Source organism: Budorcas taxicolor, chromosome 18 (assembly GCF_023091745.1).
Source record: "Budorcas taxicolor isolate Tak-1 chromosome 18, Takin1.1, whole genome shotgun sequence".
NCBI lineage: Eukaryota > Metazoa > Chordata > Mammalia > Artiodactyla > Bovidae > Budorcas > Budorcas taxicolor.
In genome coordinates this window covers 17,245,716-17,269,511 of record NC_068927.1, presented here as the reverse complement: position 1 = coordinate 17,269,511, position 23,796 = coordinate 17,245,716, and the positions used below count along the sequence as shown (strand labels likewise).

The window sequence follows — 23,796 nt, the reverse complement described above, 5'->3', positions numbered from 1 at the left end:
TCATGCTTTATCGCCAAGCAAAAATCCCTTTTTTCCAGTGTAAATAAATGAAACATTTCCATCAATATCTTATTCAAACCCCTGAGGACATGTTCCAGTTATTGTTTATGGAAGAGGATTAGCTAGTATGATGTTTGAGCCAGATTTTTATTTCAGAGTTTAGTACATTTCCTAAATAACCTGACTTATTTTTATTTTCATCAAAGTTATACATACACCTGACAAAAATTAAAGCATTCTAAAAAGTTCATTAGGAAATATCAGTCTACCAGCCTCCCAAACCCCACTTCTCCATGGTAGTCTACCAGCCTACCAAACTACTCTTTTAGCTGATTCTTTTGGTATTTTCCTGCATATTTGTGAATAACAAAGTATATGGTTATTCTCAGTTATTTCAGTTTGAAGTAGTAGATAATTTTCCCACCATGGAAGATAAGAATTTAGCTCTTTTTTGCACCTACTCTTCACCTCTAACTACATATAAATGTTCTTTTTAACTTTGCACCTGCAGTACCCATGTCAGTATTTTAACAATTCTGGTTACATCTGTTCAAGTCACCACTGGGCTTTTTCAATATGAAAATTTTGTCTTTGGTTGTAGTTTGTAGGAAATTTTTCTTTCCCTTTTTTCTTGTTTTATTTTTAAAATTCTCTTTTCTCCATTTTCTCTCCTGTCTTTAAGGAATTATTATTTGGTTACTTTAAAAAAAAAAAAATCTTTTCTTTTTTTTCCATTTCTCATCTAACTGTTTTCTTCTCAGTAGTCTTCATTGAGATTTCTAAACCAAGAATTGGAAAACCTTTTTCTAGAAAGGGCCAGATAGGAATTGTTTAAGGCTTTGCACGCCATTATAGTCACAGGAGCACCTACTCAGCTCTGCAACTGCAGGGTAAAAGCATGAATGAGCATGTATTTATTCCACTAAACTGGATTTTACATAACAGGCAGCAGACCAGATTTGGTCCAAGGCTCATGGAAAGTGAAAATGTTAGTCACTCAGTGGTGTCTAACCCTTTGCAACCCCATGGACTGTATGTAGTCCACCACGGAATTCTCCAGGCAAGAATACGAGAATGGGTAGCCAGTCCATTCTCCAGAAAATCTTCCCGACCCAGGGATCAAACCTGGATTTCCTGCGTTGCAGGCAGATTCTTTACAGTGTGAGCCACTTCTGCTCTAAACTTCTTTTTTTCTATTTTTAGAAACTTTCTTTTGTTTTCTGAATAATCTCTTTTTCAGAGTATGCTGTGTTCTTGTATTATAGATAGGCGTTTGACCCTTGAACAATGCAGGGGTAGGGTTAGAGTTTAGGGTTAGTCAGAAACCTGCCTGTAGCTGCTGGCGGTCCTCTGTGTTTGAGGTTCTGCATCCTCACAGTCAGCCAACCACAGATGAGCACTCTATGATTATACTGCATCCACATGGTTCAAACCTGTGTTGTTCAGAGGCCCGCTACTCCCTTGTTCTCTGAGAAGATTAAATGGTAGTTTTGTTTGGTGCTTTTTTTTTAAAGTATTCTATAATCTTTGCTTCTCAGAGTTGCTTTTTTATTTGTTTTTAATCTGTTTTTCATATTGCAGGCTTCCCTCGCGTGTCTGGTACTCCTTGAGTGCCTCTCATAGTTATGAGAGGAGCACGCAGATCTGCTTGTTAGCCATCTGCAAGTGCACACAGGGCTGCTTTACTGCTGCCTTTCCTGGTGAATGATTGAATCCACCTATGAATCTTTTTCTCTGGACTCATTAGTTTCCCCAGCAAAGGTTATTTCCATTTCCTGCTTAGAGGCTCTATATCTGACCAAGAGGCCTTTGGGGAGTTGAGTGGGGGAGGAGAAGGGGAGTGTGGTTCAGCATGTTACATTCACCTCATCTCCCTGTTTTCCTGTTGATATTTTCACCCTCTGCTGTGCCTGATGTTCCCTGGTCCAGCAACCCTGTTTACTTTCTCCAAAGAAATAGCATTATTTTCTGATGTGGTGATAGAGTAGCATCTACCTGGGTTTGTGGAGTGAGAGAGAGGGTATTAGGAGTCAAACTGATTGCAGAGACTTTTAACCAAGCCTCATGTTTTTAAAAATACCCAACTTCACCACTTCCACCCCCACTTCCAGAGATACCTACCACTGCCAGTAGTTATTATTGCAGCTACCTATTTGTACTTATGGGTTTGTGCCCTTTAAAAAATTATTTACAGTTGTTTAAGTGGGCTTTGAAGAAGGAGCAGAGCTAAATGCATGTGTTCAATCTACAACCTTTACCTAAAAATCCCTTTGCAATCTTTGAGTCTTATTTCACTTTGAGTTAAACTAAATATAGAGGTACCATACCTGAGATAAACTCCTGGAATTCTTTTATTTTGTGTCAGAACTGAATTCTATAGAGTTTTGCTAATTTATCAGATTCTCCCACGTGGTTTTGCCCTTATAAAATGTAAGCATTTTATTTCCCTGCTGCTTTACATGGCAGATTTGTCCTCTAGAGCAGATGCTTCTGCTGTATTCAATCTGTTATGCTCAATTGACAATAGTTCTTAAAAATTGTGTGTGTGTGTAACTCAATTGGCAGTTGTTTGGGGAAGTTGTAGGGGAAACTAACTAATGTTTTAAATTTTCCGTAAGATGGACAGAATATTGGAATGAAGCACGTTCCTGCAACCCAGTGTGGCATTTGGGTTCGAACCAGCAATGGAGGTCATTTTGCTTCACCAAATTATCCTGACTCATATCCACCAAACAAGGAATGTATCTACATTTTGGAAGGTATTTGACCAATTTCTGTCTTTCATTGGATGAATGTTAACTTTTTTTTGTAAAACTAAATAATTGGTTAAATGCTCTTTTTAAACCAATTTGAACAAAGTTTAAACATGTATTTTAATTAAATCCTAGTCATGATAAGTATTTCTTAATACTGCCAACATTAACAAAATGATGGTTGAAGTTTTATAAGAATTTTTAATCTCCTAAAATAATATTTAACTAGATGCATCAGTATTTATGAGAAACTTCTCTGATAAGAAACTTAAACTTACTGGTATCTCTTATTAGGCTTTATGAAATTCATGTCCATAGTTACATTTTATGTTTCTTTCATTTCTTCTGTTTTTCCGTTCCATCATGGTACATTGTATCTCATGAATTAAGCATTAGCTTCTCAACTCTTAATTTTGAGCATTCTGCTACATTTAACTAATTTAATATATAGCATATGCCAAAGGGAAAGATTACTATAATTCTACAGATAGCATTGTTATTAACATACAATATAACATTTATTACGAATTTTATATATAATAACTCAGTATGATCCTCATCTATGAAACAGTAACGGAGAAGTTGTGCTTTTCTCACTGCGTCAGGACATTTTTACTTTTTCTTCTTCACATTGCCCTGATTTACTTACTCTTTCTTTCTAGCTGCTCCACGTCAAAGAATCGAGTTGACCTTTGATGAACACTATTATATAGAACCATCATTTGAATGTCGGTTTGATCACTTGGAAATTCGAGATGGGCCATTTGGTTTCTCTCCACTTATAGATCGTTACTGTGGTGTGAAAAGCCCTCCATTAATTAGATCAACAGGGAGATTCATGTGGATTAAGTTCAGTTCTGATGAAGAACTTGAAGGGCTGGGATTTCGAGCAAAATATTCATTTATCCCAGGTAAATAACTTATTGTTTCAGTAGCAAGATTTCACTCTGGTTTTAGAATCTTAAGACTGGAAAACAGAAAATCCAGTCAAGTTTATCAAATAAAGGTTTTTAAAAATTACCAAGATCAAAGGGGAATCAGCCCATGAATAAATGTTTAATAAAAATTAGAAATAGAGCTATAATATCACTTGAATTTTGAGGCATATCATATATGGTATTACATTATTTCTTAGATTTAAGTTTTATAGCATATTTCAAGGCCAAAGACATCATAATAAATACATTTTTAAAGTAATTCAACGCATTTGTCTTTTCGTGATCTCTACCAATTATTTTGGCAGGTTTTTTTCCCTTGGAATGGTTGAATTAAACACTCATTTAAATAAACAGTCCCTAGAAAATACTGAACAGTAGAAAGAATAGTGCTCTGTACTTGGAGGCAAAAGATCTGGGTTTGAATCCTTTCTGTGCCACCTGCTAGCTGTAAAATTGAGTATTAAGCATGGACTTGTGCCTGAGCATTGCTGTTGATAAGACAGGAATATCTTCGTGAGGCTGCCATAAGTAATTACCAGAAATTTGGCAGCTGAAAACAATGGTAGTTTATTCTCTCAGAGTTCTGGAGGCCAGCATCCAGCAGGGTCACTTCCCTCTAGGAACTCTAGGGGAGAATGCTTTCCTAGCCTCTTCTTCGTCTGGAGGCCGCCCCAGCATTCCTGCACTTGTGGCCTCATCGCTCTAATCTCTGCCTCCATCTTCACATCCCCCCCACCCCGATCTTCTCAGAATGTGTGGCTTAATCACATCCTTTGCCTTAGAATGTAATATTCACTTTTTTTTTTAACCTTACAAGGTAATAAGGTAACCTTTTAACCTTATAAGTTAATAGTCATAGCTTGCGACAGTTGTGATGTGGACATATATTTGGGTGGTGGGAGAGGGTCTCCATTCATTGCATTCTGCCCATCTTACCTACCACAGAGTTATGTGGAAACGCTTTGTAGTCCTCAGAGCCTGTCCACTGTAAAAGTATACATATCCCTAATGCAGAAGCCCAAAGGTACGCTAGTTATTACTCCTGTCTTCAGAGAACTCACAGACTTAACAAGATGAAAAGGTAACTTAAGAATCATATAATCTTTTTATGTTTTCATGCAAGAAATTTACTAACTTAAAAAAAATTTTAATTAGAACAGCCAAATGAAAATATCATAACCTTATCACCCTATAAATAAAAAACCAATATAAGCAATATGGTATGTATCACTTCAGATGTTTTTATCTTTTTATTTTGTTTATTTTATATAACGGAGATCATGCTATTCTTTCAACTGTGTTACCAGTCTTTTTTTTTCCCCTGAACAATATATTCAGCTTTTTTTCCCTGTTTTAAGTGTCACTTCAGTATTTAAGTTCTCAATGTCAAAATGATCACATTTTCAGAAAGTAAAATTTATACTTTTTTTTTTAGAAATTTTAGGCATATAGCACACTGAGTAGAAAGTACAGAGTTACGGTATACTTTCTAATCACCCCCATACACACACAGCCACCGCTAAAACCTAAGATGAGCATCCAGCACCCAGGGTACATTTGTTACAACTCATGAACCTGCATCACCACCTGAATTCTGCACTTCACTTTGGCGTTCACTCTTGACGTCATACATTCTGTGCGTTTGGATAGATGAGCGATGTAATGACGAATCTACCAATACCGTGTCATATGGAGTATTGCAAGTGCCCTAAAAATCCTGTGTGCTCCACATAGTCATCCCTCCCACTCCAGCCCTGGCAGCCAGTGATCTTTTTACTGTCTCTATAGTTTTGCCCTTTCCAGAATGTCATATCCTGCAGTATGTAGCCTTTTCAGATTAGCTTCTTTCCCTTAGTAATATTTGTTTAAGTTTCCTCTGTTTTTTCATGGCTCAGTAGCTTTTCTTTTTTTTAGTGCTGAATAATATTTCATTGTATGAATGTACCACAGTTTGTTTGTTTGTTGTGTAGAAGGATGTCTTGGCTGCTTTCAGGTTTTAGCAACCACAGATAAACCTGCTATAGACATCCATATGCAGCCATTTGTGTGGACAAGTTTTTAACTCATTGGGCTAAGGACTGTGGAGTGCAATTGTTGTATCATATTAAAATTTGTCTTAAATTTTTCCTTAAATGGAGAGTGGTGATGTTTGCACAGCATCATGAATATACATAATGCCACTGAACTGTACACTTAAAAATGGATGAAAGGGTAAATATTATATTTTACTACAATAAAAATTTTAAAATTACAAACACGTGTCTAAAAAAACTTAATTTGAAAATTCAGATAGACATACATATAAACTTGTCAGAATGAAAAAATTGCTAGTCTAAAATATCTTAGACTCTTTAATTAGCCTATTTAAACCTATTTTAATTGACAGTTTTTAATATGTAACTGATTGCTTAATTCTTGTTAATTTCTTTTCTTTTTTTTTTTTTTTGCCATGCTGCATGCGAAATCTTCCTGACCAGGGATTGAACCCATGCCCTCTGCAGTGGAATCTTAATCTGCACAAAATCTTAACCATTGACTTTCAGCATGATTATCAAAGTACATGTTGAAAAAAGTAGGAAAAATTTAAGCTTAATTTAGAATACATCACAGAGACTATTCTTTCCAACCTCCCTAAATAAAAGAAAGTAACAACACTTCACCAGTTTTGCAGAGATGTGTCAAAGAGAAATCTAAATCTTAACCAGCATTAGAGTAAAAAAATCATAGCAACTATCTGGCAAGTGAATCAGAACTTCACATGTAGGCAAGAATTCTAGGGATATTGTCATTGCACTAAAATTTTCAGAGTTATTCCAGTTACTTCCAGGAAGTAGGAACCCATTACGAGGCTCTGCCTCAACAAATATCACCAGTAGCTCAGAGAATTTCATATATTTAAAAGATACTAGTTTCTCATCGTTAGTAGCTTTCATCCACATTTACAAATCCCTGGGCAAAATTTATTTTATAAATATGGCTTAAATAACTAGACAGCCATGATTTAGCTATTTATGAATTACCTATTTATTTTGACCTTTTTTTTCTTTAGTAGTAAGATTGTGGCAACCTCACCCACGTTTTAAAACTAGAGAATTAGAGCTAGTCCTGATTTTGCCATTATATTATCTAAAATAGTCGTCATCTCTCTCTGATTCAGTTTCCTCATCTATAAAATAGAATATTACAATATCAATGTTATTGTTATTAGCATAATATTAAACATAAGGTATGTAGAAACTCTGAAGTACTATAAAACGCAAATGTAAGGTAATTAGTCTAGAAATCTTAAACATGCTTTTTATTTTAATGTGTCTGTATTTTAACCATAAACCATATGAAGTAGCTCTCATGATACATATAATAGAAGAAAAAGAGAGCTGCTTTTCTTCCAAGAATCTTTACATATAAAGTTGCCTGACTTTGTTTTTTAATATTTTTAAAAGCATTGTTCAAATGATTAAGATACCTTTTATTTCTTTCAGGTAGTCTAAACATATTTGTAAAAACCTTACTCTATGTAAGACTTTTTTATATAATGTATTTTTGGTGCTGAAGTATCAATTCAGTTAATTGATTTAGTTATTAAAAATAAAATACCTGACCAATTAAATTAAATCAGTTATTTTAATATAAACTATTGGTTGTCAACTTTCTGTGAACTATTTCACAGGGCAGAATATACTGTATATCATTTAGTTTTCTTTCTTTTTGCTGCCATTGTGAAAATGCAGCTCATTGAGCTACTACAGTGGGCTTGCCAGGTGGCTCAGTGGTTAAGAATCCACCTGCCAATGCAAGAGACGCAAGAGACACGGGTTCGATCCCTGGTCAGGAAGATCCCCTGGAGAAGGAAATGGCAACCCACTCTAATATTCTTGCCTGGAAAATTCCAGGCAAGACAGCAGAACCTGGTGAGCTACAGCCTGTAGCTTAGTCAGTCAGTCATGTCCAACTCTGTGACCCCATGACTGTAGCCCACCAGGCTTCTCTGTCCATGGGGATTTTCCAGGCAAGAATAGGTTGGGCAAGCTGCCTTGCCCTCCTACAGGAGATCTTCCCAAACCAGGGATTGAACCCAGGTCTCCTGCATTGCAGGCTGATTCTTTACCGTCTGAGCCACCACGGAAACCCAAGAATACTGGAGTGGATATCAGGCCTACCTGATTCCCTGAGTTAGCAGGGTAGCCCGGGCTACAGCCTATGGGGTCACAAAGAGTTGGATGTAACTGAGCACACACACACACACACAGCTACTACTATGGTGAGGAGGAGTAAATTATGTGTAACATAAAATTCACTGTTTTAACCCTGTTAAATGTGCAAGTCAGTGGCGTTGAGTACATATACAGTGTTGTGCAGCCATAGCCACTGTCCATTTCCAAAACTGTTTTGTCATCCCGAGCTGAAATTCTGTCCCCATTAAATACTTAACTCCCATTACACTACCCCTACAGCCCTGTGAAAACTCTCTCTATTAATTTGACTAATCTAGGTACCTCAATAAATGGAACCTTACACTGTCCTTAACTGTCTGGCTTATTTTACTTAGCATAACATTTCAAGACTCATCCATGTTAGACAGCATGTGTCAGAATTTCATTCCTTTTTAAGACTGGATAATATTTCATTGTAGTCTATATCTTTCTACTAGCTACTGCAGTTGAGAAAGAGTTGTGAGTTTTCAGGTAGCATAAATGTTATTAATTCACAATGTGATCAAAAATTTAAGCATTATCATTTTTAAAAACATCAGTCCTATAAGCGAGCAGTGCTTTGTAGTATACACCAATGAAAGCTTTCTCTTGCTTCGTTGTTAAATGCAGCGTTAGATATAACATAAGACATTAAGCCTTAAATTAACTCTAAAATATCTCAGTGCCAATCACTTTCTTCTCTTCTCTGTTACAGATCCAGACTTTACTTACCTAGGAGGTATTTTAAATCCCATCCCAGGTTTAGTATATTACCTCTTTTTTTTTCTCATGGCATCTTTGATTAGTCTTATTTTCCTTTGAACATCATTCATCTGTTCTTTCTAGATTGCCAGTTTGAGCTATCAGGAGCTGATGGAATAGTGCGTTCTAGTCAGGTAGAACAAGAGGAAAAAACAAAACCCGGCCAAGCAGTTGATTGCATATGGACGATTAAAGCTACTCCAAAAGCTAAGGTAGTATTAAGTATGCAATCACTTCTGAGAATAATATAAGATGTGATTTGTACAATGTGTTATTTGGTTCATGCACATACTTGTTAGTTAAACTGATGTTGCAACTTTTTAAAAATTTTATTTCAGTCATGAACACCTAACATCAGCATTGTTGTAGTTAAATTACAATATAAACTTCAGGAATATTACACATACATTAATATCCTTATTTTAAGACTCTTAAAATCTGTATTCCTAACTGGACAGTACAGGTATTGATCAGTGTGATCATAGATTCATAAACATCTTTATGAGGAGGTAAAACAGGCTGTAAGAGGTTGAAGTGTCTTGTCAGAGATCTCAATGTTGGTTATAACAGTGTCAAAACCAAAACACAAATACATTGTCTTAGTTCTGTGTTCTTATCATGCTGTCCTCTGCTAATCATGTAGAGTTTTTATTGGAAAGTACCACAGGGAAGGATGCTTTCATAAACTGACAGATTGAGACTGGTTCCTAACTACTACTGCTTTTTGCTTTTAATTTGTACTTCTGGGAATAGTAACAGTTAAAATTGTATTTATTGTATATATATATATGTAAAAAGAGGAAAAAAAGAGTGAGGGTAAGAGAACAAACCTTTAAAGAATTAACAAAAATGAAATTTAAAGTTGCTGGTAATGTGATGGGTTAGATAACCTGAAAACCTACCTATTACAAAACACCTAGAAACATTAAATAATATATAATAGATGTCCTTTTTAAAGCATAGATAAGCGCCCCCAAAGAAGATAATCCTTATGAACTAGAACTGCAAGAACTATAAACCAGAGCAATAAGCTGAAAACTGCAATTGATGGTACAAATGCCAAATGCCCCTGCTGATTTCAGTAACCTGTGACTACTTGGGTGAGCATGCCAGGAGCATGATATTACCCACACTGAGACAAATAAAAGGCCTAGGGTTCATGTGGCCTCTGTGAGGTTCATCACATAAAGCTGGAACCCACAAAGGGAGATGGTTGCCATGAAATGGTAAAAAACTCTTCCATGAGCACTGGTTGTAACAAAAGAAGCTTATCTTTTCGGGCTCAGTCTCAGGATGAGGGTGAGGCTGAGGTTCCCCCTGACAGTTGATACCTAGAAACCTATCTTTATTAGTTTGGGGTGCAAATTTATGTTCCATGCTCAGCCCAGGAATCACTTAGGCCCAAAATGAACAAAATGGTCCTGGGCTTATTACACCTTTTGATGCATCTGGCACAGATAAATACAAGTAGCCATATAGGCTACAAGATTGCCATAGATATACAATAGACCCCCAAATTAGACAGCGGATAGGTGAACAACCCACCGCAAGTTGAGTTAGCAAGCATAACAGCAGGAAGTTTCTTAGATCGCCAAGATCTGAAGTGTTTTAAATATCCAACAAGTAGGTATCAAAATATGAGAAAGAAAAATACCAAGTAAACTTTAAAAATAACCAAACAGATCTTAAAGTAAAAAGTATAGTATTGAGAGATAGATTTGAGAAAATTACCCAGAAAGTAGCTTGAGGATGGGAGACAGTGGCAATTTATTAAGAAAATTGCAAGAAATAACAAAAGGCATTGACATACAGTGATTCTCAAAGCAAGGAAAAAAAGAGGTAACTGACCCTGAGTTACAATCGGCATCACAGACAACACGAATATCTCCAAAACATCTAGAGAGAGAAGAGATTGCCTAGAAAGAATAACAAAGGAATAACCAATAGCAAAATGGAAGCCAGAAAGCAATAGAATAACATCTTCAAAGTGCTAAGGGAAAAAATTAACCAGCAATCTAAAATTCGAACATTCCATGTCCAACTAAACTGTCATTCAAGAATGAGGGCAAAATTAAGGTATCTGGGGGCAAAAATAATAAACCAAATGCTATGGTAAAAATCCAAATGTATCTGTTTTAGGTTAACTACAGAAAATTTTGAAAATACAAAAACAGAGAAACAGATACTTAAAGAGCTAGTATAACTATTAAAATTGAAATCAAGATGGTCACTAATTCATAAGGAAGATATATTTTTAATTTTATGTATTAATGTAGCCTCAAAATATACAAAACATGAATTGACAGTGTCAAGGGAAAATTGTGACAAATCCACAGTTATAATGTGTAATTTTTTTAACCTCTCAATAATTTAATCAGTCATGCAAAAACTAATTGTCAAGGCTTAGGTTTAAACATCACACTGTGCCTAATGGAACATGGTATCCTAACTCCCAGCATTCAGAGATTTTACATTCTATACAGGCATGCATGAAACATTTATGGAAACTGATCCATACATTGAATGGAAAAAGGAAGTCTGACATACACACCAGTGCTTGGTATCATACAGAGCATTCTCTGACAAAAGTACAATTAGCAACCAGAAACCAAAAGATAACTTTAAAACCCCATATGGTGCTAGTAAAGTTGGATAGTTGCTTGTAGATCAATGAAGTTAGAACACATCTTCATACCATACATACACAAAAATAAACTCAAAATGGCTTAGAGACTTAAACTTTGAAACTCCTAGAAGGGAACATAGGCAAGCATTCTCTGACATAAATTGTACCAATGTTTTCTTAGGTCAGTCTCCCACGGCAATATAATTAAGCAAATGGGACCTAATCAAACTTCACAAGCTTTTGCACAGCCAAGGAAACCATAAACAAAATGAAAAGACAAGCTACAGCATGGGAGAAAATATTTGCAAATAATGCAGTGACAAGGGCTTAATTTCCAAAATATTCAAACAGCTCATACAACTCAACAAACAACCCAAGTGAAAAATGGGTGGAAAACCTGTATAGACATTTCTCCAAAGAAAAAATTATAGATGGCCTATAGGCATGTGGAAAAGTGTTCAACATTGCTAATTACTAGAGAAATGCAAATAAAAACTACAATGAGGTACCACCTCACACTGGTCAGAATGGCCATCATTAAAAAGTCTACAAATAACGTATATTAATGAGGGTGTGGGAAAAAAGGGAACCCTCCTACACTGTTGGTGGGAATGTAAGTTGGTGCAACCACTATGGAAAACAGTACAGAGGTTCCTCAAAAAACTAAAAATAGAACTACCATGTGATCCAGCAGTCCCACTCCTGGGCGTATATCCAGATTAAACTGCAGTGCTCCTGTGTTCCTAGCAGCACTATTTACTATAGCCAAGACATGGAAACAATGTAAATATCCATCCCATCACAGTTGAAAGGATAAAGATGTGTTACATGTATGCAATGGAATACTACTCAGCCATAAAAAAGAACAAAATAATGCCATTTGCAGCAACATGAATGGAACTAGCTATTATCATACTAAGTGAAGTAAACCAGAAAAAGAAAGATAAATACCATAGGATATACTTACATGTGGAATATAAAATAAGACACAGGTGAACCTGCCTGCAAAACAGAAACAGACTTATAGACATGGAGAACAAAGGTTTGATTGCCTAGGAGGAGGGACAGTGGGGAAAAGATGGAATGGGAGTTTGGGTTAACACATGCAAACTATTACATGTAGAATGGATAAACAACAGTCCTACTATATAGCACGAGGAGCTATAGTCAATAGATACAGTTGAGGTAAACCATAGTAGAAAACAGTATCTTTAAAATGTGTATATTTACATATACACACATGCCTATATATGTGTATAACTGAATAATTGTGCTGTACAGCAGAAATTAACACTGTAAGTCAACTACAGTTTTTAAAAAAATGTTTAGAAATAATAATATATCATCTAGTAATATGTCACAGAAGAAATTAGGATGAAATTTTGAACACATTCATAAAAAAAAATTTAGCAATAGTGAAAATACTACATATCATAACTTGTGGGATATCCCTAAATGTACTTTAGGGAATTTGTAATCATAAATACTAATTTTAGAAGAAGAAAAAGATTAAACTTAATGAGCTAAAATTCAGCTAAAGAAGCTAAAAGGATAACTGAAGAATCCAAAGAAAGGATAATAATAGAACAGAGATAAATGAACTTCAAAATTTACAAAAAGGAAGACTCAACAAAACCAAAAAGTGGCCTTTTGTTAAAAAAATTAATAGCAACAAGCATACTTCTGGCAAGAGTAATGTAGAAAAAAGACAATATTAGAAGTGGAAAGGTCATTCACTCAACCACAGCTGAGATTTAAAAAACATTGTAAGACAAACTATGAAGAATACTTGCTGAACAACAACAAAAAAGAATAGCATTTCCTCAATAAATTACAAAGGGAAAAAGAAAACCAGCAGGGGGATGTACAGATTTAAAAAGTACAAGTCAAATTAGTTTGAATACAAACAAACTACAGAAGGCAAGGAACATTAAGAGACAATTAGAAGTCTGAACACTAGAATTTGATACTAAGAAATTATTCACTTGTTTGGTTAATAATAGTATGAAGTTATTTTTAACATCTTTAACATTACATATGAAACTAATTGCACATAAAATGGTATCTCTAGAATTTGTCTCAGAATAATATGTGGGAGGCAGAAGTGAAAGTATGAAGGGTGTGAATGTGAAAGTTGCTTAGTCACGTCCGACTGTGTGACCCTGTGGATTATACAGTCCATGGAATTCTCCAGGCCAGAATACTGGAGTGGGTAGCCTTTCCCTTCTCCAGGGGATCTTCCCAACCCAGGGATCGAACCCAGGTCTCCCACATTGCAGGCAGATTCTTTACCAACTGAACTATCAGGGAAGATAAAGCTAAAGTTAGGGAATGGGTAAAATGAGCTTATGATACTATTTTGTCTGCTTTTGTATGTTTGAAATTTTCCATAATCGAAATACTTTAGTTTGTTCTTTGCTAATACATTTGTAAACAGTCTAAGTGAACAATTTACTGAAATATATAATGTATGTATATACATACATATTTACATACATATAATTTATCAAAATCAAAGAAATAGAAAACCTAAATAAACTGTTAACAAATTGACGAAATTGATTTTATATTAGATTGGTACAAAAGTAATTGTGGCTTTGCATTGTTGAACTTTGCCATTTGATATTGGAGTACATTCTTAAATAAATGTTGTATTATCATTTTAATATGCATTTCTCACTTTATTTTTTTGCTAATGACTTTATTACTTGCTGTTAATATTTATTTTAGACTATAGGAATGATATTAGACAGAAAGCATTTTTAAGCGATTTTCTTATTCAAGTTCAAAATGGGTCAAAAAAGCAGCAGAGACAATTCTCAACATTAGTGCATCTGGCCCAGGAACTACTAATGAATGTACAGTGCAGTGGTAGTTCAGAAAGTTTCACAAAGGAGATGAGAGCCTTGAAGATGACCGTAGTGGCTGGCCATCAGAAGTTGATAATGACCAGTTGAGAGCCATCATCAAAGCTGATCCTCTTAAAACTTCACAAGAAGTTGCTCAAGAACTCAACATCAACCATTCTGTGGTCATTTGGCATTTGAAGCAAATTAGAAAGGTGGAGAAGCTTGATAAGTTGATATCTCATGAGCTAACCACAAATCAAAAGAATTGTTGTTTTCTCTTATTGTACTCAACAACAGCAAACATTTCTCATTTGGATTGTATATGACAACCAGCAATGACCAGCTCAGTGATTGGACCAAGAAGAAGCTCCAAAGCACTTCCCAAAGTCAAACTTGCACCCAAAAAAGGTCATGGTCACCGTTTGGTGGTCTGCTGCCAGTCTAATCCACTACAGCTTTCTGAATCCTGGCAGAAGCAATCCACCTGAGAAGTATGCTCAGCAAGTCAATGAGATGCACCAAAAACTTCAACGCCTGCAGCAGAATGGGTCAATTCTAATATATAGTGGAAATACATGTAATCTTGTTCTGTATTTTCCACGTCTACTGTAAATGTGTTATCATACTTTCATAATGTAAACAAAATATTTTTTAAAATGAGCTTCATTTTTCTCCATAATATCTGATTCTGACTACATGTTGCACAACATGCTTCAGAAGTTGAATGAATCAGAGGTTTTGCCTCATCCAGCATATTCACCTGACCTCTAGCCAATGGACTGCCACTGTTTCAATCATCTTGACAACTTTTTGCAGGGAAAACACTTCCATAACCAGCAGAATGCAGAAAATGCTTTCTGAGAGTTCGTTGAATCCTGCAGCATGGATTTTTATGCTACAGGAATAAACAAACTTGTATCTTGTTGGTGAAAATGTGTTGATTGTAATGGTTCCTATTTTGACTAATAAAAATATGTTTGAATCTAGTTGTAATGATTTAAAATTCACCATCCAAAGACGTAATTACTTTTGTACCAAGCCAATACTTAAAATATGATAACAGAAAAGCTGGCCAAATTAGATTTTACCAAATATTTAAGGAACATGTTATATAAACTGTTTTAGAAAACTGAAGAAGAACTTTCCCCACCCTGTTTTATCAAAACTAAATAGATGGCATGAGAGAATTTTAAAACAGAATTATTTGTAAAATGAAGGAGAAAGAAAAAGACCCAAAAGACTAAGTAGCAATAAACTAAACCTAACAAGTATTTTTTAGAAAACTTGACCAAAGATGGGCTTATCTTTGACATTTGTGGACAGCTTACTATGAGAAAATAGAAAATCAAATGATATGGTTTACCATATTGACACTTAAAGGAGATAAATCCACATATATCAATAGATGCAAAAAATCAGTAAAATTTAAAATCTGTTGATAAGTGAAAATCAGTAATTCCAACATAGGGTATATCTTCAGCATGATGAAAAATATCTTCAAAATCCTATAGCAAACATCATAATTAATGGTGAAACCTTAAAATCATTTTCTTTAAGCTTACGTCTATTGCCAGTACTTTTTTGGTGGTGGTCAGTGCAACAAATGAATGCAGTGACAGATTTTATTTTCTTGTCCTCCAAAATCACTGTGGATGGTGACTGCAGCCATGAAATTAAAAGATGCTTGCTCCTTGGAAGGAAAGCTATAACAGACCTAAAAAAGCAGAGACACCACTCTGCCAGCACAGGTCCATATAGTCAAAGCTATGATTTTTCCACTAGTCATGCACAGATGTGAGAGTTGAACCATAAAGAAGGCTGAGGACAAAGAATTGATGCTTTCAAAGTGTGGTGCTGGAGAAGACTTGAGAGTCCCTTGGACTGCAGGGAGATGAAACCAGTCAATCCTAAAGAAAGTCAACCTTGAATATTCATTGGATGGACTGATGCTGAAACTCCCCAATACTTTGGCCACCTGATATGAAGAGCCAGCTCATTGGAAAAGCTTCAGATGCTGGGGAAGATTGAAGGCAAAAGGAGAAGGGGCAGCAGAGGGTGAGATGTGTCACAGACTCAATGGACGTGAATTTGAGCAAACTCCGAGATAGTGAAGGACAGAGGAGCCTGGTGTGCTATAGGCCATGGGATCACAAAGAGTCGGACATGACTTAGCGACTGAACAACAATGTGACAAGAGAAAAAAATTCATCAATTATAAAAATAAGTTGCTTTCCAAAAGTAATTTGAAAGTAAAACACAAAATCATACCAGGAAGTAATTTTTCAAATTATATTGAAATACAGAAAGAAGACCTAGAGAATTGGAGGAAATCAGAGAGACATACACCATTTTCATGTATGAGAAGATGGAAATGTTTATTCCCAAATCCATCAATTTAAAATTACAGTCCACATCCCCATATGGCTTTCTGGGGAACTTGGCAAGCTAACTCTGAAATTCACATAAAGAGGAAAGGGTCCAGAAGAACCATGACAATTTTGAATAAAAACAAAGTGAGAGTACTTACCCTTTGAGATGATACTGTGGTGGTTGGATGGAATGCATTTATCACTGGGCTCTGCAAACTGATAAAACTGAATAAAGTATCAAAACATAGGACCTCATATGTATGGAAGCTTGGTATATAATATAGCATGCTGGATCAAAAGGAAACACTTAATAATTGATGGTACACCAATTGACTGTTGATGTGAGATAACCTGTTTTGCTGGAGAAGACGATGGCACCCACTCCAGTACTCTTGCCTGGAAAATCCCATGGGCGGAGGAGCCTGGTGGGCTGCAGTCCATGGGGTCGCAAAGAGTCGGACACGACTGAGCGACTTCACTTTTACTTCTCACTTTCATGCCTTGGAGAAGGAAATGGCAACCCACTCCAGTGTTCTTGCCTGGAGAATCCCAGGGACAAGGAGCCTGGTTGGCTGCCGTCTATGAGGTCGCACAGAGTCGGACACGACTGAAGCGACTTAGCAGCAGCAGCAGCAACCTGTTTGCATTTGGCATAAATGTTAAAACTAAAACTTCTAGAAGAAACTATTGGAGTATAGTTCTGTAACCTTTGGTTGGGAAACAGTTTATTAGAAACAGAGAAGACACAAAGTACAAACCATAAAGGTAAAATGTATCAATTTCATTCCCTTAAAATAAGTGACTTCTAGAACCAGCCAAAATATTGTAATCCTGCTGTAGCTTATTGCTCTTATTATAACTGAAAATTAGATAGAATACAGAAAGCAATTGCATGAGGATTCTGAAAAGTAACCATTAGAAGGGGGGTTAGAAGGGAAGTATTCAAAACTTGAATACTAACCCCAAAAGGGGGTGAGAGTCAGTAGTTTGTTGTGGGTTTTTTCTTTCTCTTTGTAGAACTGATAGCAGGTATAGACACAGAAAGTTTGCTAGCCAGAACACTAAGAGAGGGGCCACTACAAACTGCATGGGGCTTCCCTGGTTGATCTGTTTTTTCGCCTTACTAACTCTGCCCAAGGTAAGCACCAGTCACAGCAGCTATAGTAACAACTAAAACCCCAAGAGAAACCCCATGTCCTAACGGGTGGAATTTAGGGGAAGATATGGTGATGTATGGAGAAAATTCCTGTTGTTTTTGTTTTTGTTTTTTTCTCTTTGTTCTTAGTCACTCAGAACTCACAGCAAATCAGGAGACTAAAAACTGAGGAAATTTTATCTTTCTAGCCAGCAGAGGAACTGGGAAGAGGGAACTAGGTTATCTAGAGAATGAGAAGGAAGCCTTGGAGAGCAAAGAGGTAGAGGAAGAAAGGTACTAATTCCGGCTTAGCCCTGAGCTACGTATGCACACAACAGGCCCGGAGAAACACAGCAAAGGTATTGAGGACCACAGTACATTATAAACACTGCCCCGGTGCCTGAGCAGGGTGTGCTTTGGGCAAGTCTGCATGGCATAGCAAAGGTCTTGACAACTGAACCAGCACATGGAACTAACACCGAGACAAAGAGGCAGTACGTGCAGCCTGAACCGCACTGAGTAGGTGTCCTGATAAGCAACAGAACTCAACATTTTCCACAGATTTTTAAGGATCCAGAGTCTCAATATTATATTCAAAATGTCCAGGATGTAATTTTTTAATTACAATATAAAGAACCAGGGAAACGTGATTATTTCTGAAAGGAGAATACAGGAGATCCCAACCCTAACAGTAGTCAGATAACAGTTAATCAAAGATTTTAAATCAATAATGTAACCATGTTCCATGAGATAAAGGTAAACATTCCTGAAATGAGTGAAAAGATAGAACTTAACCAGAGAAGCAGAAACTATAAAAAAGAACCAAGTGAAAATTTTAGAACTGAAGAAATACATCTTAAATTTTTGAAGAAATTCTTCAATGTGTGGGCCAATATAAGAATGAAGGAAAGGCAGTAAACTTCAAGAGGATTCAGTAGAAACTACCTAATCTGAAGAATTGAGGAAAAAAGGTTGAAAATATTTTATGCAAAAGCTTTAGGGACCTGTGGGGACAATTTCAAAAGATGTAAAATTCATGTAACTTAAGTACTAGACGAAGAGGAAAAGATGTTACCGAAAAAACATTTGAAGAAATACTTGCAAAAAATTTGGTGAAGGACATAAATTTACAGATTCGAGAAGCATAGCAAACAGTAAACAGGATAAAAACAAAACACAAAGCCTACTCATATCAAATCAAATTGCTTGAAACCAAAGGTTGAAAAAGCTTTGAGATCTGACAGAAATGATGCATTTTATATAAGGGAACAACAATTTGAATGACTATGGATTTCTCTGCAGAAATTACCAAAGCCAAAGACTGTGTATCAAAACCTTTAAATGCTGAAATAACTGTAAAATTCAGAATTTTATATCCAGCAGAAATATCTTTTCAGAAATGAGGGCAAACAGAGCCCCAGCGAAGACAGAGAATTCATTGCCTGCAGACCTGCTATAAAAGAAATGCTAAAGGAAGTTCTTTAGAAAGAAATGGCACTAGGATGAATCTTCTAATATCATGAATGAAAGTGTACAGAAATGGTAGATAATCTGACGTAAACCATTTTACCAATATCAGGAACAAAAGAGAGGATATCATTATAGACCCTCCATTAAAAGTGGACGTTTCTGTGCCCAAATCAAATGTCTCAAATGAACTGACAAACTCCTTAAAAGCCTCAAGCTGCCCAAACACATCTAAGAAGAAATATGTAATCTGTATGACTATATATTTGTGAAATGAATTCACAGTTTAAAACCTTCTTACAAAGAAATCTCCTAAATGGATTATATCAAATATTTAAAGAAGAAATGATGCTGATTCTTCTCAGTCTCTTCCAGGAAGTAAAAGAAGAGGAACACTTCTAAACTCTTAAGCATCACCCTGAAACCACCAAAGACATTATTTGGAAACTGCTGATCAGTATTCCCCCTATGATGTTTTGCTTGATAATAGGAAGTACATATATTTGGTGTTCATCCCCATTTCTGGCACAGAGCTCACACAACTCTTGGAATTTCCTGAATGACAAGACCAATTCAGCATCTTATGTTAACAATATTTAGTCTTGTCCTCAGTCCCTGAAAATGTTTCAGAGCCTTTATAAACCTGAAGTGGGTGTGTTATTAATAACAAGCTCCTTTCAACCACAAGTGAGTTTATGTTAACGAGGTGACTTCTGGAAATCCATTGAATATGGAGGCTCATTACCAGGGTAGCCAGTAATCTTGTAAGTAAACTGATGTTCTGTAAGACACTTTATTAAATTAAACTTTTAAATTTAAACTATTAAACACTCTATTAAACTAAATTAAAGGAATCCAAAATTTAATGCTTTTGAGCTCTGGTGTTAGAGAAGACTCTGGAGAGTCCCTTGGACTGCAAGGAGATCAAACCAGTCAATCCTAGAGAAAATCAATCCTGAATATTCTTATTAGAAAGGCTTATGCTGAAGCTGAAGCTCCAATACTCTGGCCACCTGATGCAAAGAGCCAATTCATTAGAAAAGACCGTGATGCTGGGAAAGATTGAAGGCAGGAAGAGAAGGGGACGACAGAGGACAAGATGGTTGAATGGCATCACTGACTCAATGGATGAGAGTTTGAGCAAGCTCCAGGAGATGGTGAAGGACAGGGAAGCCTGGCATGCTGCAGTCCATGGGGTCACAGAGAGTCAGACGCAACTGAGCAACTGAACAACAAGAATGAGACCTTAGGAAACTCAGACTTGTAGTGAGTCAGAATCACATGACAGCCTGATCTTGTGTTTAAGTATTGCCAGTCTAAATCAGCAATATATTAAAAAGTATAATATGTTCAAAAACCACAACCAAGTGTGTTTTATCCCAGGAATGCAAGGCTGATTCACATTTGAAAAATCAATATGATTCAATATGTAAAGAAAGAATGCTACATGATTATCTCAGTTTGTTAAAAGAATCAACACCCATTCATGATGAAAATATCAGAAAATTAAAAAGAGTGGAACTTCTATAACCTGATAAAGGATGTCTATCAAAATGTACAGCTGATACCATACTGAATGCTTTTTCCCCTCAAAATTAGCAACAAGATAACTGCCACTGAACACCATACTGGAAGTTGTAGACAGTGAAACATGGCAAAAAAACTTTTTCCAGATGACAATCATCTATGTAAAAAATTAACATGAAATATACCCTCAAAAAACTCCTGGAATAAAGTCAGTTTAGCAAGGTTGGATAAAAGACTGATAGATAAATGTCAGTTTTATTTTTTTATATGTAATTGATGCTTGAATAAGATGTGTTTGAACTGCACTGATCTATTTGCACACAGATTTTTTTTTTAAGGATAAATATCTACTACTACACCGTCAGTGGTTGGTTGAATCCACAAACGTAAAACCAAGGATACTGTGGGATGACTGTGAAGTTATACATGGATTTTTGACTGCAAGGAGGGTCCACGCCTCTACGTCCCATGTTGATCAAGGCTCAGTTGTATTATCTGATTCAGTATTTGAAGAATGAGCAATTGGAGTTCAAAATTAAGAAAGCAGCAATACCGTTTAAGTAGCCCTTGCCTCCCCACACCCCCAAAAAATAAACACAGCATCTATAAACTGCAGAACCCTGATAAAAAATTTAAAGACCTGAATAAATGGAAATATATACTGTGTTTTCATTCCAGTCCCAAAGGCAATCCCAAAGAATGTTCAAACTACCATCCAGTTAAACTCATTTCTCATGCTAGCAAGATGATGCTCAAAATCCTTCAAGCTAGGCTTCGGTAGTACATGAACTGGAAACATCCATATGTGCAAGCTGGGTTTAGAAAAGGCAGAGGAACCAGATCAAATTGCCAGCATCCACTGGATCATAGAAAAAGCAAGGGAATTCTAACAAAACATCTGCTTCATTGACTACACTAAAGACTTTGTGTGGATCACAACAAACCGGAAAGTTCTTCAAGAGATGGGAATACCAGACCCCCTTACCTGACTCCTGAGAAACCTGATTGCAGGACAAGAAGCAACACTTAGAACCAAATGTGGAACAACAGATGTTCCAAATTGGAAAAGGAGTACTTCAAGGCTGTATATTGTCACCCTGTCTGTTTAACTTCTGTGGAGAGTACATCATGCAGAATCCTGGACTGGATGAGTTATAAGCTGAAATTAAGATTGCTGGGAGAATTACCAACAACCTCAGATATGCAAATGATACTACTGAAATGGTGGAAAGTGAAGGGGAATTAAAGAGCCTCTTGATGAGGGTGAGAGAGGAGAGTGAAAAAGCTGGTTTAAAACTCAACATTCAAAAAACTAAGATCATGACATCCGGTCCCATCACTTCATGGTAAATAGATGGGGAAGAAGTGGACACAGTGACATTTTATTTTCTTGGACTCCAGAATCACTGTGGATGGTGACTGAAGCCAAGAAATTAAAAGACACTTGCTCCTTGAAAGAAAAGTATGACAAACCTAAACAGGATATTAAAAAGCAGAGATGTCACTTTGCTGACACAGGTCTGCATTGTCAAAGCTATGCTTTTTCCAGTAGTCACGTACAGATGTTAGAGTTGAACCATAAAGAAGGCTGAATGTTGAAGAATTGATGGTTTTGAACTGTGGTGCTGGAGAACACTCTTAAAAGTCCCTTGAACAGCAAGGAGATCAAGTAAATCCTAAAGGAAATCATCCCTGAATATCTACTGGAAGGATTGATGCTGAAGCTTCAATACTTGACCACCTGATGTGAAGAGCTGACTCACTGGAAAAGACTGATGCTGGGAACAATTGAGGGCAGGAGGAGAATGGGGAGACAGAGGATAAGGTGGCTGGATGACATCACTGACTAAATGGACATGAGTTTGAGCAAACTCTGGGAGATAGGGAAGGACAGAAAAGTCTGGTCTGCTGCAGCTCATGGGGTTGCAGAGTCGAACACAACTTAGCAACCAAACAACAGCAATACTGTGTATACCTGTTGAGGTGGACTCAGTAGTGTTAACAGAAGTTGTTCTGAAATAGATCTGTATAAACAAGCACAGTTCAAATTAAAACCCCTGCTATGTTTTTGTAAATGTAGACAAACTGTTTTTAGAGTATAAGGAAAATGCGAGGAATTATAAGAGCCAAAACAATGTTCAAAAAACACAAATACTCACTACCTGATTTCAGATCTTCACTAACCAAGACAGTGTGGTTCTTACAAATGACAGACACACAGATCAGTGGAACAGAATAGAACTCACACAAATATGATTTATTTTTTTCGTTGGAGATATGATGTCAGTTCAGTGGATAGTCTTGTCTTCAACAAATGGTGCTAAGAACAACCAGATACCCATATTAAAAAAAAAGAAAATTTTAACCTATACCTGTATTCTGAAGGAGATCAACCCTGGGATTTCTTTGGAAGGAATGGTGCTAAAGCTGAAGCTCCAGTATTTTGGCCACCTCATGCAAAGAGTTGACTCATTGGAAAAGACTGATGCTGACAGGGATTGGGGGCAGGAGGAGAAGGGGACGACTGAGGATGAGATGGCTGGATGGTATCACGGACTCGATGGACATGAGTCTGAGTGAACTCTGGGAGATGGTGATGGACAGGGAGGCCTGGCGTGCTGCGGTTCATGGGGTTGCAAAGAGTCGGACAGGACTGAGCGACTGAACTGCACTGTATTTATACCTTATATTAAAAGCTAACCTAAACTGGATTATAAACACAAGTGTAATACTGTAAAACTTTTAGAAGAAAACATAGTTGAAAACTTTGGGTTAGGGAGAGTTCTTAGATAAGACATCAAAGCAGAATATATTTTTTAAAAACTATAAATTGAACTTCATTAAAATTAAAGCTTTTCCTTTTCACTGTTGAATGAAAAGAAAAGCCACTAAGAGAAAATATTTCTAAATCACTTGTCAAAAGTTTTCTTTAATCCAGAACTCAAAACTCAACTATAAGAAAAGTACTTAATTTAAAAATGAGTAAGAGATTTTGAACAGGCACCAGAGAATATTTCAACATTTCAAAACTGCAAATTAAAACCACAGTGGAATAGCTCTCTACCTCTGTTACAATAACTAATATTTTAAAGCAGACAGTACCAGGCGCTGGGAGCTATATAGAGCAGTTGGGAATGTAGTGAGACTCCTGGTAGGAATACAGAATGATATAGCCGT

At 36.4% G+C, this 23,796-nt stretch overlaps 1 protein-coding gene across 1 annotated transcript in view; it reads left to right on the top strand.

The window, feature by feature from the left end:
* NETO2 (neuropilin and tolloid like 2) overlaps positions 1 to 23,796 on the top strand; it is a 53,609-nt gene that overhangs the window by 669 nt on the left and 29,144 nt on the right. The window contains exons 3-6 of the mRNA XM_052656201.1: positions 2,619 to 2,759; positions 3,416 to 3,664; positions 8,600 to 8,623; positions 8,731 to 8,858. Coding sequence (XP_052512161.1) covers positions 2,619 to 2,759; positions 3,416 to 3,664; positions 8,600 to 8,623; positions 8,731 to 8,858 — 542 coding nt within the window. The remainder of the gene's footprint in view (positions 1 to 2,618; positions 2,760 to 3,415; positions 3,665 to 8,599; positions 8,624 to 8,730; positions 8,859 to 23,796) is intronic.